Source organism: Anser anser (assembly GCF_964211835.1).
Source record: "Anser anser genome assembly, chromosome: 3".
NCBI classification, from domain to species: Eukaryota; Metazoa; Chordata; class Aves; order Anseriformes; family Anatidae; genus Anser; species Anser anser.
Genome location: NC_139722.1, coordinates 90,386,133 through 90,400,230, shown reverse-complemented (window position 1 = coordinate 90,400,230; position 14,098 = coordinate 90,386,133). Strand labels below are relative to the sequence as shown.

General features: G+C 33.1%; 1 protein-coding gene across 1 annotated transcript in view; it reads right to left on the bottom strand.

Annotated features, from left to right (window-relative positions):
* Positions 1-14,098, bottom strand: part of DNAH8 (dynein axonemal heavy chain 8) — a 137,797-nt gene that overhangs the window by 20,222 nt on the left and 103,477 nt on the right. The window contains exons 70-80 of the mRNA XM_083831975.1: positions 12,704-12,916; positions 11,114-11,251; positions 10,657-10,784; positions 9,727-9,898; positions 8,843-8,998; positions 7,824-7,979; positions 6,729-6,911; positions 6,216-6,321; positions 5,087-5,339; positions 4,791-4,981; positions 314-435 (exon numbers count right to left, since the gene is read on the bottom strand). Coding sequence (XP_083688101.1) covers positions 314-435; positions 4,791-4,981; positions 5,087-5,339; positions 6,216-6,321; positions 6,729-6,911; positions 7,824-7,979; positions 8,843-8,998; positions 9,727-9,898; positions 10,657-10,784; positions 11,114-11,251; positions 12,704-12,916 — 1,818 coding nt within the window. The remainder of the gene's footprint in view (positions 1-313; positions 436-4,790; positions 4,982-5,086; positions 5,340-6,215; positions 6,322-6,728; positions 6,912-7,823; positions 7,980-8,842; positions 8,999-9,726; positions 9,899-10,656; positions 10,785-11,113; positions 11,252-12,703; positions 12,917-14,098) is intronic.

The window sequence follows — 14,098 nt, the reverse complement described above, 5'->3', positions numbered from 1 at the left end:
GACTCAGTAAAATTACTAAGGTTTTATTACTTATCTCTTTATGTCATCTCTCCCTCAACCACTGCTGGAGGTAGTAACAGTGTGAAAAGCAACAGGGTCATCTAAATGTTTGAAGAGGAATATGTCTATATTAAATTAAACTAGATATCTAGGAATGGAGAACTTTGCCTAACTGTTCATTTCTATACCTTTATTATTTTATACTCTTTTTTCTTTGTTTTTAACTGCATCTCTCATGTGCACTCCCAATGTGAAATATGGGAGCACGATTATGATTAGGAAACTGCCTATTAACATAATTAATAAATATCACCTGATTCAAAATTTCTGCAAACTGTGGAAGTTTGCTTAATTCCACTAGGTTTAGCCACATCATGTCAAGAATCCAGCGAAATGGTTTGGGTGGGCAAGCCTTTAAATCCAGTGCTGCACCTCCTGCAGATAAAAACATTTGGATGAATTATACATGACAGTCCAAAGATCAAGATATTTTTGGTATTGCTTTTTAAATTATGTTTTCTGGACCATGTCACTTTCACTGGGGTACTACTTGCACTCTTGTGTACAAATCATTTTAAATATTGAGCATATATCACCTTAAATAGTAGATGTAAAGCCAGAGAGCCAGTAGATCATACACATTTTACATCCTCTGATATGCACGTGAAGAGAAGACTAAGTAATACCCTTGGGATAAGATTGAAACCTGACTTTAAACAGACTAAACGAAAGACTCCAAATCAGTTTTGTATCATAGTTATCATTTTCTTCATCTCGTAGCTGCATCTTCTCCAGTCCTCTGCAAATTAATTAATGTGACCTTTCAGGAAAACTGGACATTGTTATTCCAGGGGTCTCAGGTCTAAGACTATTTTATTCATTTAAGTCAGTGGTATAATGAATTTCACCAATTTGCTACAAACAGACTAAAAAAGCATCTTGGAATAATAACTATTATTTTTAAGCAGCTTTGTGTATGTGAGCACGTGTGTGTATAACATAGCCTATGCTATTTTTGATTAGCCTATGCTAGCTTTGATTATTTTAATACTTTCAAATTATACATACATGCTTATAAAATATACATACATAAATATATATGTCGATCCCTTTTCAATTCAAATATTCATACTTTTACAAACTGTTTTTAATTTTTCCATAAATTATGAAGAAGATTTAACACTTTTTGACTCTGCATCCATTTCATCCCCAAATTCTCCATGAATGGAATATAGAGAAAATGTATCATAAAGGCAAGAAGAAAAAGAACAGAAGACAATCCTACCACTGGAGTGAAAGGAGATTAGAACATTAATTCTTTACAAAAAAAAAAAAAACACAACTTTTTTTTTAATTTAAGAAATTATTGGAATTATTTATAGCATTTTTCATACAGCTGAAAAAAAAAAGCTTGAAGTTCTGACAAATTTATAAGAAACTTTATGGTGCTTCAAATGTTATAATGCAAAAAATGCTTTCTGATTTGCATGAAGTCTCTTTTTGCTTACAAAGACTTTACAGAGAAAGATTCGAGTCTTTGAGAGGTTTTCCTGCAGGCTTCCAGGATGCAAGAATTTTATTTATATTATTAGTGATGATTTTCAGGAAAGAGTAACTCTACTTTTAAAAGACTGAGATAAATAAACAGAAGATTCAGAAAGATTAGGTATTTTCCTAGTTATTTCTATATTCCCTAAGTTGAAATGGAAGAATTACTTTGCAAAATCTGGGCAATATTATGTCAACAGGAACAATTACCATCAAATGAAAGTGCAAGTTCCAATGAGTGGCCATTAAACAGATTTTAGGGGAGTTTTTGTTTTGGGGAAAGTTTTCTTTTAAACCTTAATTTTAGAGGCAGGCATATTCAATGAAGAATATGAATTCCAAAAATGTCAACAATGTGTTTCTCATTGTAATGCTTGATATTCTTGTGGTTAATATACATACTTAATCTTTTCCTAAATCCTGCTAAGGTCTTGCGGTTAGTGGTTTGTTATGTTATTAATTGTGCAATGCCTAGAAACATACTTCCTTTTATTAGTTTTCATTTAGCCATACATAGGGATAAGTGAAAAGTTCCAGCATCTAGAAAAAAAATTATGCAAGCCTTTCATCCACATATGGAGACATTTAGATATAATCAAGAAATAGAATTAGATCACATATGATTTGAATGTTTACATAAGGAAACAGGGTTGATTAAAGGGCAAACTCTTCTTCAAGAATGTGAAGTTTCTACATAAAAATCCGAATTATTTCTGTCATACAAAATTGCTAAGCTCCTTCATGATCTTTTATTATGAACTTTTCCTACTACTGAACTTTTTTGCCTTTCCTTTTCCCTAGGGATGACAAGCATCAGTAACCTCAGAGAAAGGTCTGTTGCATGAAATCTGGGGTGAAAATAATGTCTCTTTTGCTTTTCCAGTAAGTACTTGTTAAAGTTTCCTTCAAGCATCCTCTACTCATGTCCTTGGCATTAGGATATATGGCTTCAAATGACGCTGGGATCCACACATGGAACCCAGAACTTCATAATCTCTGCAAACCGAAATAATGGAAATCAAATAGAAGATAACTAAAATTTTTTACACAAATCTGTAATCCATTATTAGCATTAGCATTATTACAATATGATATATTTTTCCAGAATCATATCCAGAATCATATCTTTCAAAAATTTAATAAAATAGTCCAACTGGATTTTTTTTTTTTGGGGGGGGGGAGGGGCAAATTATTGAATTCTGTGACTACCACAATCACTTTAGACAACAAGCCTTTTCTTACTTATAAGATGTAATCATTAGTTTTCCACAAAGTAGATACTTGGCAATATTTCTGGTTTTATTTAAGTCAAAACCAAAGATGTTTTGCAGTTCTGTAATGCACTCTTTTATATCTATGGAGTTTCTTAGTAAAATAGACTTTATGCTAGAAAAGATCAATCTTCATTTGCATTAGTCCACTTTTTTAATGGAAAAGAACGTAGCAGACTGCAGTGTCAGAACACCTATAAAGTTTTCAACGAACTTAGATTTTCTTTTATATTTTAGATTTTCTTTCTTTCTATAATTTCCATAGATAATCTATACCATTCTCATGGCAGAAAAACAGAGCAAGTATATATATACATATATATATACACATGTATTTATAAACATTTTGAATATGGGCTATTTTCCTTCAATTTTGGGACCTGTTTTCTGTGTTTTGCTGACTTCAGGATACCTTCAAGCTAGAGCACTAAAGTGTCAGGAAAGTCCTAGTGTTTGGCTTTAATGGAATACAGTAAAGCAGAATGGAATTCAATTTATGTACTTCAGCAGGAGGAAAGATTTAGAGTTGCTAATCTCCTGAGACCAGTGGAATAATGTGTTCTAGGGACCTTTCAATTTCAAATAGAAATGATTTTTCACTGAGACATCCCCTGATAATATGGCTGATGATAAGCCATGAAAGCTCTCCTCCTGGGAAAAAAAAAAAAAATTCATTTCATTCATTTTGCACCAACAAACTGCTCATCCAAGGAGGAAAAACTTGAACAATACATTCATTGCAGAAGATACCTAAGCATCCAGGACAATTTGGCAAGGCAACCGCCCACTTTCCATCTGATTCAAGAGTATACGAATAATTATAGAAATAATCATTGGAAATAATAGAAATAAAATCTGTTATTACTTTTTTATGGTGGCATTTTGTGCACTAGAAGAATTTCTCATTATCAAATCAGCTGTCATAAACATAGGTGGGAAACTGTGTTCTTACATTTTAGACAAAAAAATTGTTAAAAGTATTCCTGTATTTTATTATAGATTATCATCAATAACAAAGTGATAAGCATCCACTTTCTGCTTTAGATGCTCAAGGTATATCTTCTTCCAGCAAAACAAAAATCCATGAGCTAGGAAGCCAAGACATAAGGTTCCTTGTCTAATGCTTGTCTAATGCAGACAGTTCAGTTTGAAAGCATTTCAAAGCATACCCTGCCTGACATCAGTGGTAAAATGGTAGTTGGATTCCTTTCTCAAAAGATAAAGACACTATGACAAACTAGAAAGCAAAATAGTATGTGAATGTAATCTTTTTTTCTCCTATCCATTTCATTCATTAACGGCAGCTAATGATGTTCCAAAAGCATGGTCACTACTTTGACATAAGATGTTTGCAAAATTCATTTGATCATTGTAAGATTCAAGCAGGTTTTATATGGATCTCTGCATAAGTAATTGTGGTCACATTTTTCAGCAGAGTCATAAATTCAGGGTACAGAGGTAGACCTGGCCAGTTGGGCCACAGAAGCATGTTAGGTTCTGTAAAAATGATTGTTAGTTGGTTGGCAAGAGTCAGAAAAAGCTTAAGCTGAAACCCATAGAAGGCTGTAGCACCTCCCAGACCATGTGTAGAGATGTTATGGCACCTTAGAAGATAGCTTTATTCAGCTCCTTGAAATGAGAGCAGCAAAAGAAAAAGAAGTCATCTAATTTATAAAAATAAACATGCAAACGTAATACAAAAATAACTAATAATTAAACCAGAGAACCAGAACTATCACCTTGTTCTCAGGAAAGAACACAGCCTGGATAAAATGCAGAGACAGAAATGAGATGTGAAACCACTTTTAAATTCACTGGACCACAACAGGGATAAGACAGAGCCAGCTCCCACAGAACTATTGGCAGAAACCATGCAGCCAAAAAAAAAACCACAAAAACATACATTGAAATGGTATAAAAGTTTAAAAGGTTGAAATTACCTCTATATATAACGCAAATTTTTGAACTTACCTCTAATGAGTGCATGGAACTCTCTAGTTTTCACACGTCCTCTCTCAAGATCAATTTTTAACGTCAGGAGGAGGGTAAAGAGAAATTTGTGGTTTTCATACAAGCCTCTAACAGAGTATATATAAATTTCGTAGGTAAGATACTCAATAATATTTGAGATTCTTTTATGGGGTAAAGGAGACTTCTCAGATCTGAATCACGAAAACAAAACACAAGAAAAGCATGTTAATAACATCTTGGAAAGAAACACATCAGAAAGACAAACATTTGAATATTAGAAAAATCTGTCTTCCTACTTGGCCATAGATTGATCAAATAACTTTAAGAACTGAGCCAGTGAAGTTTGATACATATTATTGACCATGCTCATTTCTGTTATAAGAAAATAAAGAATGCTTCCGCGTGTAGCAGCAGGTCGATATTCTTCCTGAGCAGAGTTAATCTTCACTTCAGTTTCTGCTGCCACAGACAACTTTTCAGCTACTTCAGCAGCTGTTTGTTTAGTTGTTTGCAGAACACCAATCAAAGATTCATCATCTACTAGTGAACCTAAAAAGCCAAATATTGGATGTTTAGGTCATTTTTATAACATTTTAAAACCTTCATATATGTAAAAATCAAGTTACAATTATGTATACCTAATGTAAATGATTTACTGAACTGCAGAAAGCATTTTAAAATGGAGACCAAACAGTGTACATAAGACTAAAACTTATTTTTATACTCAATAAGCAAAACAAATGCATTCAACTTATGTCAAGTTGAATGTATGTGCACCAAGAGTTTTGCATTGTTTACTAGAGATGTCACCTCTTCCAGGCACATAACATACGATACTCATACAGAGTTATACAATTTTTGTTAGTTTGTTGATTGTCACATTCAAAGTCAAAGAGACTTAGGGTCCTAAAGACAATGATCACACACAAAATAGTATTCATCAACCTCAAGTACTTTTTAATCAATCTGCTGGAAGTCACCATCTTTTTATTTTTCTCCCCCCGCCCCCCCCACCCCCCCCAAAAAAAATGATCATGTGCAGGCTCCTAATGTAATGCAAAAGACTTTCAATACTATTTAAACTAGCCCATTTAACTCTGCATTTTCAGTGGATTAAGGATTTGCCCATGATCAGATACTTTACCTCATCTGAGGGGCAGAAAGCTATGAAAAATTTGGTTTATTTCACAAAACTTGTGTAGGTGCTTAAAATATTTAGTGTCTGGAATAGCTATATAATGGCCTGCTATCATACCAAATTCCTCATGTTCTGGTAAATCACATACTTCAAATCTCTACCATTGTATGTTCACGTATTATGTTTTAAATAGATAAACCAATTTCAGTATGGAAAGGCAGCATGGAATGTGCAGCAGCCTAATTTGCCCTTTAAAATCCTAGTTATTGTACTCTTTGATACAGAACCTCTAGTTGCACTTAGTTTGTACAGAAGATTGTCCTCTAGTTCTTTCATCTTCCTCCTATTAAAAGTTACATCTTCCATGAGTTTAATTCGTTCTGCCTCTAGTTCCTGTTATTAAAAGACAAGGAAATGGCATGATACTATGTACTGTAGCTATGAATCATACTTGAAATTCAGGTGCTGATTTTTCAAGTTCATGGAATGTGTATTTTATTTTTTCTGCTATCTAAAATATGTTACTGTAGCATTTTTTTTTTTAAAGCATTTTTATTCAGTTGGAAGTATCTTATGAATGCCAAATGCTTCTGCTTATTTTTTTTCATATTGACAGCCATCTGCAGAAAATCACCAGTGTATATTATTGCCATTTTAAAATTTCCGTACTGAATCTCCATAAAAAATTTAGAAAATGGATGACTTTTTTTTTCCACTTGAACATTTTTTTTATATATATATACTAAAACAGTTAAATCAAAACTAAGCATCACTATGGTTTATGTGCACTGTTAGGTTACCTGTTTTTCAGTAAGAATTACTCTTCTCAGTAACTGATTCTCAAGTCCTTTCATTGTAACGGTAAAATCAATAATTGATGTTTTTGCATTAATTTCAGGTGTGAAAGCAGGATTTGGTAGCTTTGTGGTAATGTATAGTCTAAAGGAACTCATTACATCTACTTCTTTATCACCAACTTTCACCTGTGGAGTATGTATATGATAATGTTAAGCAGAGGAAAATGAACTTTATTCACATCAATGATATGGACAAGCAATAAATAAGTAAATGAATATTTGAAATACCAAAGAGAGGAACTTTATTTCACAATTCAAATTCGACACAAAAATAATGACTAAATGTAACAGTAGAGGTATACTGTAAAAGTAGTATTACGTTTCAGATAAATATAGGGATTACTTCTACTGTGGGATTGCCACAAAAATAGCAATCATTTGGTTTCCATTATCATCAACAATCTTTTTTGTAATCTCTGTCAGATTCCAGACAGTTAATTAAGATAATTTGAAAAAAAAAATGCATGCAACAATATGCAGCATTTACTATCATTTAAGTTCAGAGTATTTGAAGAGGGGATGCTTTAAGAATTTGCAAGTCATTTCTTCATCTATTAAAGGTCAGAAACCTGCCTGATTTTTCAAGGTTGGGAGTATACTTAATATTATTAATAAAGCTTTTGGCTTGTTGCTTCAGAAAACAGTTCTATTACAGACTAAAGATTCCATGGTTGCTACCATCAGCATTCCACACTAGAAACAGAAATATATTTTCAAACCTAGATAGTTCTATTAAAGGGTGTAAAATGAAATTGCTTGAAAATCAGTAGAAAGTATTGTAAGCATTCAAAAGAATAAACATAATTGGTTCTGGTTTGTAAACTTCAGAAATAACTTCAGTAGTTAAATTTTAGACTCATCAACTTACTACTCAGCTGAGGTTCTGCCTCCTATTTTTTATTAGTTCAGTTTGATTCTTCACACTGCCCTATTGAATACAAAGTTTACCTGATGCAGTAGAGGTTTGGAATACATGGGCAAAGTATCATTCATCACAAAACTAACTACTTATTCCAGGTCTTTCATTCAATTACTAACCTTAAAAGAAGTTCCAGATTTCATGAAATTCTTTTCTAATATATTATCAAGGACTGGATCCAACTCTTCACCTATATCTTCAATTACAAGTGATCGTCCCAATGAAAGACTATCTTCTAGGTGTGTACGGAAATACTTGTGATTCAAAGTTGTTACCTCAAAAAATAAATTATATATTGATATAAGGACAAAGCATTTCTTCAAAGTCTTACATGAAAACCACAGATCTCACTACAAAAACTTTTTTCATTGGTTTTGTTAGTTGCATTTTAAAGGCAGTAACAAATGTTGGCCATGCAGCAATTTATCCAGAAAGAAATAGTCCTTGTATATACAATGAAATGTAAATGGTGAAGTAAAAGATTGGCTGTAATGGAATCTGCAAAATTTCATTATCAGAACACTAGTGAAACCGGCACAACTTCTTGAAAGTTGAAAATGTTCCGTGCATTTTTGAAATCACACGTCTAACTTCTGATTTTCTATTCTACGTCCACAGATAAGATTTCCTAATTTTGTTTTTAAATCTTGAGAAATTCTTTCTGAATACATTCAGTCTAATAGATGAATCACTGTTACAATATCATGAACTCAGATATTTGAAATAGCACAAAAAAGGGACTTGTAGTATATGAAACCATAAAAATAAGTAAATAAAACACTACTTTTGTATTGTTTTTATTTATTTATTTATTTATTTTAACATTCAGAAACCTCTCATATTATTTTCAAGATTTTAGCTTCAGCTATGAAATAGGGCCATCCTATTGGAAAAGAGCTTTGCACAAAAGCACTCTGGAGTCTTGGTGAACTATATGAACATGAACTTGCAAGCTGCTTTTGCAGCAAACACTAACAGCATTCTGGGCTGCTTTAGTAAGAGCATCACCAGCAGGCTGAGGAAGGTGATCCTTCTCCTCTGCTCATTACTGGAAAGAAACAGCTGAGCAGTCCAGTGCTGGGCTATAACATTTAAAGGAATATAACGTAGCACATTATGTTTTTAAAACATTGTTCACCTGTAATTCATTATCCTGTTCTTTCTTTTTAATCCATGATTTTCCTTGAGTTTGTGGGTCTACCAACAGGGGGTATCTAGTTGCCTTAGTGACAATGATACCATTCTGAATTGAGAGATCATCTCCAGGGAGTCCTTGAAGATTCCACTCACTAATCTGAAGAATAAAACAAAACAAAAAAAAAAGTTTGGAGTAGAATCTCACTGGAACTATTATCCTTCAATCAAGATTGTTCTAAGAAACAATGGAGACATCAAGCAAAAGGGGATACATATCTGAAGCTCCTGAAAAATGACTAATACGGACAGAAAATATTTATAGTCTAAGAAAACTTGACAGCCAAATTAAGCACTGGGGTCAATTAAGAGAAAACCAGACTGAGAGTTTTGGGCTTAATATTTGAAGAAGAGTACTTGAATACTCTGGAAAGACATTGCCTTTCTGACTCCCATGAAAATATTTCACACATTCTTTGTTAAATGTTCTCTTTGATATAAAATCTGTTTTTCTTTTATCAGACTATACCCAGATAACATTGACAGAAACAAAAGCTAACAACAAACAACACTGTCTTAGTAGATATGTATCCTATAGATGTGGTTATGGATTCCCAAAAGAAGATGCATGAAAGTACATGATGTTACTGGCAATTATGCAATTGTATAATATATAGCTTGTTTATCATACATAACTTCTTTATCTATCTAAACATTCTCAGTACTCAGATGTTTAGTGGAAATTGCCAAGAACTTTGGGAAACCACAGAACTACACTGGACAGCAATATTGTGGATAATGGTCCTGTTCTAAGCATAATGTTGTCTAACAGCAAAAAAATATGTTCACTGAAATTAAAATGAAACCCACTGATCACCAAGAACTTACTGTTGGGGGATCTACCAACATAGAAATCAGGTTCAAGTTTTCAGTAAAGGGGATTTTATGGGCTCTCATCTCTGCTTCCCATAAGTCTTTAAGCAAAAGCTTCCTGAAGTTTTGATTAAAAGGTCCACAGTAGGAAAGAAAACCTGTGCAAAGCAGTACATCTCCGACAAGTCTGGAAAAAAAACCACACACACACACAAAAAAAAAAAAGAAAAAGAAAACAATTAATTAAAAGGTGATGTGCTATTTCATTTTCTATCAATTTAGATAAGCAGCTTTTAAAACAGAAGAGTTCTGCTCTTAGGGCTATTTAAGGAAAGAACTGGTGCTCAACATTTTTGCATTTGGAGTGGTACACAGTGGGAACTCCAAAGTTTCTAAATTTCTCAGAACAAGGCCTACTATATACTACATGTGTTTCAGCACACCGACTATAGGACAAAGGCTAATGTCCAGTTTCTACAACTCCCTCTTTCATTCAAATATGCCATAACAAATATCAAAATGGATGCTTCTTTTCCTAACCAGTATCAGGCTAGGAATTCTTCCTCATTCCTTCACAAAGTCAGCCTGAGATCATTCGATCATTCCTATCTCCCACCTATCTGAGGGTTTCACTTTCCCAGTAACATTAGAACAAGGAGAAGTGTTAAGGGGACAGAAGAGACAGCTGTAACATAAGCACATAACTGCACTAGAATAATCCCTTTTGAAGTGAATTATGGAATGTGTGGTATTGTTCTGAAGTGAAATACAAGCATTCAGTTACAAATAATTATGGGAGGGAAATTCAAATTTCAGGACAGTTTACTTAATTGTGCAATTATATTAAGATTTCTAGGAGGAAAATGAAGTACAACTATTAAAGCTATTAAATTGCTTGCTGGCTCTTCATTTTTTACATTTTATTTTCTCTGATGAATTTGATACCTGTTAATCTGAGATTTAAATTCTTTCCTTTGCTCAGTCCACCTAACTTTCTCTCCACTCAGTCCATCTATAAGTGCAGAGGCTGCTTGCATCTTTCTTCTGCATGTTTCTGCATCATTCAGTAAGTCCTAAAAATGAAAGAATGTCCTATTTCATTTAATAATAGAATGCAAAAATCTTAAGAGTTATTTTATATATTAGTTCAACATCTTATGATTGTTAATCGATTTATTTAGAGGTCATTCTGGAGATCTGCAAGTGCATCTATTGTCTAATATGTGCCTATTCATAGGAAAAAGAAAATATGAGAGAACAGATTCAAACCTCTTTAATTTTTATGCATGAGCCTCATCCATGTTATTCAGGGTAGTAGGTACTAAGTGAATGTCTGTATCGATTCCTGATAGTGTAAGTTTGGTATATAAGCATTTTCATAATAGAAATACTTGTATCTCACCATTTTCTCCTTCATTGCTGCATCAAACTTCGCCTGCACTTTATCCAGTTCAGCTTGCTTTTCATCTAATGCCTCCTGAGCCTTTGCTAATTCTGCATTAGCGACTTTCAGGCGGCCTTCCTGTTTTGCCAAGTTAGCCTACAAAGAGAAGGAATATTAAAACAATAATGGTACAAAACTTGAATATACTTTGAGGATTCATTTTCTGCCTGCTTAGTTGGATATTAACAGCCAATAATACACTGAAACATATTTATATTAGTATTTGAATGAATATTAATTATTTCCTTTGAAAACTGTGATGTATATATACTTCAGATACTACTTTTGTGTTAAATATCTAGTAGGAACCTTGAGTACTACTGTCAACTATATATATATATTTGTTTTAGTAAAAAATTACATTTAAGGAAGCTGCTTAAGGTATTAAGGTTTCTGATCTGTAAATATTGATTAGCCTAAAAAAAACCAACCACTCACAATCTTCTTGCTTGACTATACACTTTAGTCTCTCTTTTTAATTTGTGTATTCTTCAGTGATCGACAATTACAACAGATTTGTCCTTGATCAGCTAACAATACAGTTTTCATCCACTGCAAAATCATGATCCTAAAACAGTGAATCCTCCCTAAACATATATTTATGCTAAATATAGGATATTCATTAGATGCTTATTTATTTATTTATTGAATCATAACCTGCATCACTGTTGCTTTTTAAATTACATTTATACCTGTGACAAAACAAGATTTGGAATCACCATTCATATTCTTTCCCCTTTGGGATCTATAAGGATTAAATACTTGTTTTATAATCCAAAAAGCAACAAACACTGTATTTGAGCTCCTATATTATCTTTACCTCTGATAAAAAAAGTCTGTTCAAATGTTCATGACCATGTAAAAGAACACCCACCCTAAAGTAAAAATGACTCCTAAAATACATTGGAACATAACTCCTTTATTCATGTGAGCCCCAAATGTCTTAACAATGCCAATATCTGGGCAAGAAATCAGCCCTCCACTTGCTGTAAGTTATTGCATGAAAGCAGAGAAAGTAAAATAGCTGGTAACCCTCTATTAGTTTCTTTTCAGCATGAAAGCTCTGTTTGCAGGACTCTTTTGAGAATCAATGAAGATCTTCTCCTAGTACAACTTTATGAAAACAATTCTAACACAATAAAAACACAGAAAATAGTTTTCACTGAACACAGTAAGCCAGAACATCTATCTAAGTGAATTTCAGAGATCACTCTGCCATTAAGAAAATTCTGTTTTCCTGTGTGATACAGAAATTTGGGATCTTTTGGAAAGACAATGGAACAGAAGACTACTACTTTTCATAGTATAGTTAATCTCTCCTAAATTTAATTTAAACTAAATTGTTGTTCTGTGTTTTGTCTAGAATCAAGAGGAGGATACTGTTTTTTTTTTTTCTACTCATATCATCCTTAGCCACTACATTCTACAGGCAGTTATGTCTGAATCAATTTATTTACATATTTAAGAATAAATAAATCTTATGATGATTAAAGTAAATGAAATTAAATTACATGGAAATAAAACACAAAGATAGAGGTGATGTGTTACCTTAAGAGGTAAGACTTCTCTATTAACACCATAAAATATCGCCATGGCTTGTGTCCAAGACAGGAGTCCTGCTACATTACCACACACTTTTTTACCACTCTCTAATGTATAGTCTTCCATGTTAAAGTAAGGTTGAAGTAATTCTACTGTTTCTTCATTGATTGAGTCCTTAGGAAACTGCTGTAGACTCTGCAGGAATGGGCCACTCATAAGCTGCAAAAAAACCACAGGATATTCGTAGTCTTTTTACTCATTTTATTACCAAAAGGTTGATTATAGGTGAGTATGTCAGATGGATGGATGGATGGATAGATGGATGGATGGACGGACGGACAGAAGGTAGGAGGGAATGGAGTTCCCAAAATTCTTCTGAAAAAGGAGGTAATTCATACAGTTATTATTATAAGGGTGTTCTATTCAGTTCTAACTCCTTCCACATGCTTCAACAATTCTAAAGTTTTAAGAAATTATACTTCAGCGAATGTAGTTTCTATTTCATATTGCTGCTTTGCCATTTAAGAAGCATTTAAAAAGCAGCATTTCGTAAAAATTTCAGCCAAGATACAGCCTCAGAAATACACTTGTAACTTACCTAAAGAATGCCAATAAAACCGGCTTATGCATTTTTGAAATGTGATCTAAATTCTGGAAAGGGAAACCATTGGTTTTAAAATTTTCTAACAAATGTTTAACATGTTAAAGACAAGTCATGGAATAACTGCTTATCCCATTTCATTATGTCCATGGAAAATGAAAAGGTTTGGTGATTTCTTAGTGTCTGGGCAAGCTTAAACAAAAAGCAAGAGCTCTACTCACATCCAATATATGCAATTTTTCTTCATTTGCACGATAACTTTGAGGCAGCAATAATTGCAAATTAATATACTAATAGAGGTAAAAGAAAATTTAAAGAATGGCAGGAAAAGGCATGGAAAGAAGAGAGTAAGAGAAGAGAGAAAGACTAGAAGATATGGCCATATGCCCAAGGAATTTGGGCCAAGAATATTGAAATGTAGAATGGAAAAAAAAAAAAAGCTTCTATCTCTTAGTCAAACAATCAACAAGTCTGGAGGAACAGAAAAAAAAATGTTTAATTGTGAGCCTGCAAATTCCCAAAGAGAAAAAGGGATGTTCCAGAATACCTGTACCTTATGCATGGTAAATATACATAGAATGAGAGACAATCATATTTTATGAGAACATTAGAAGGAAGTACTACTGACAACAATAATTCTTTTTCAGGTATAAGGTCACATGGAACTGGACCAACACAATCCTCTAAGCAATTCTCTTACTAACTGCTAACAAATAAATTCTATTTGTATACTACATGCATCTTAAAATCACATTTCCATTTTTACAAACTTCTTTCCTGCTTTGAGTAAATGGCATCAT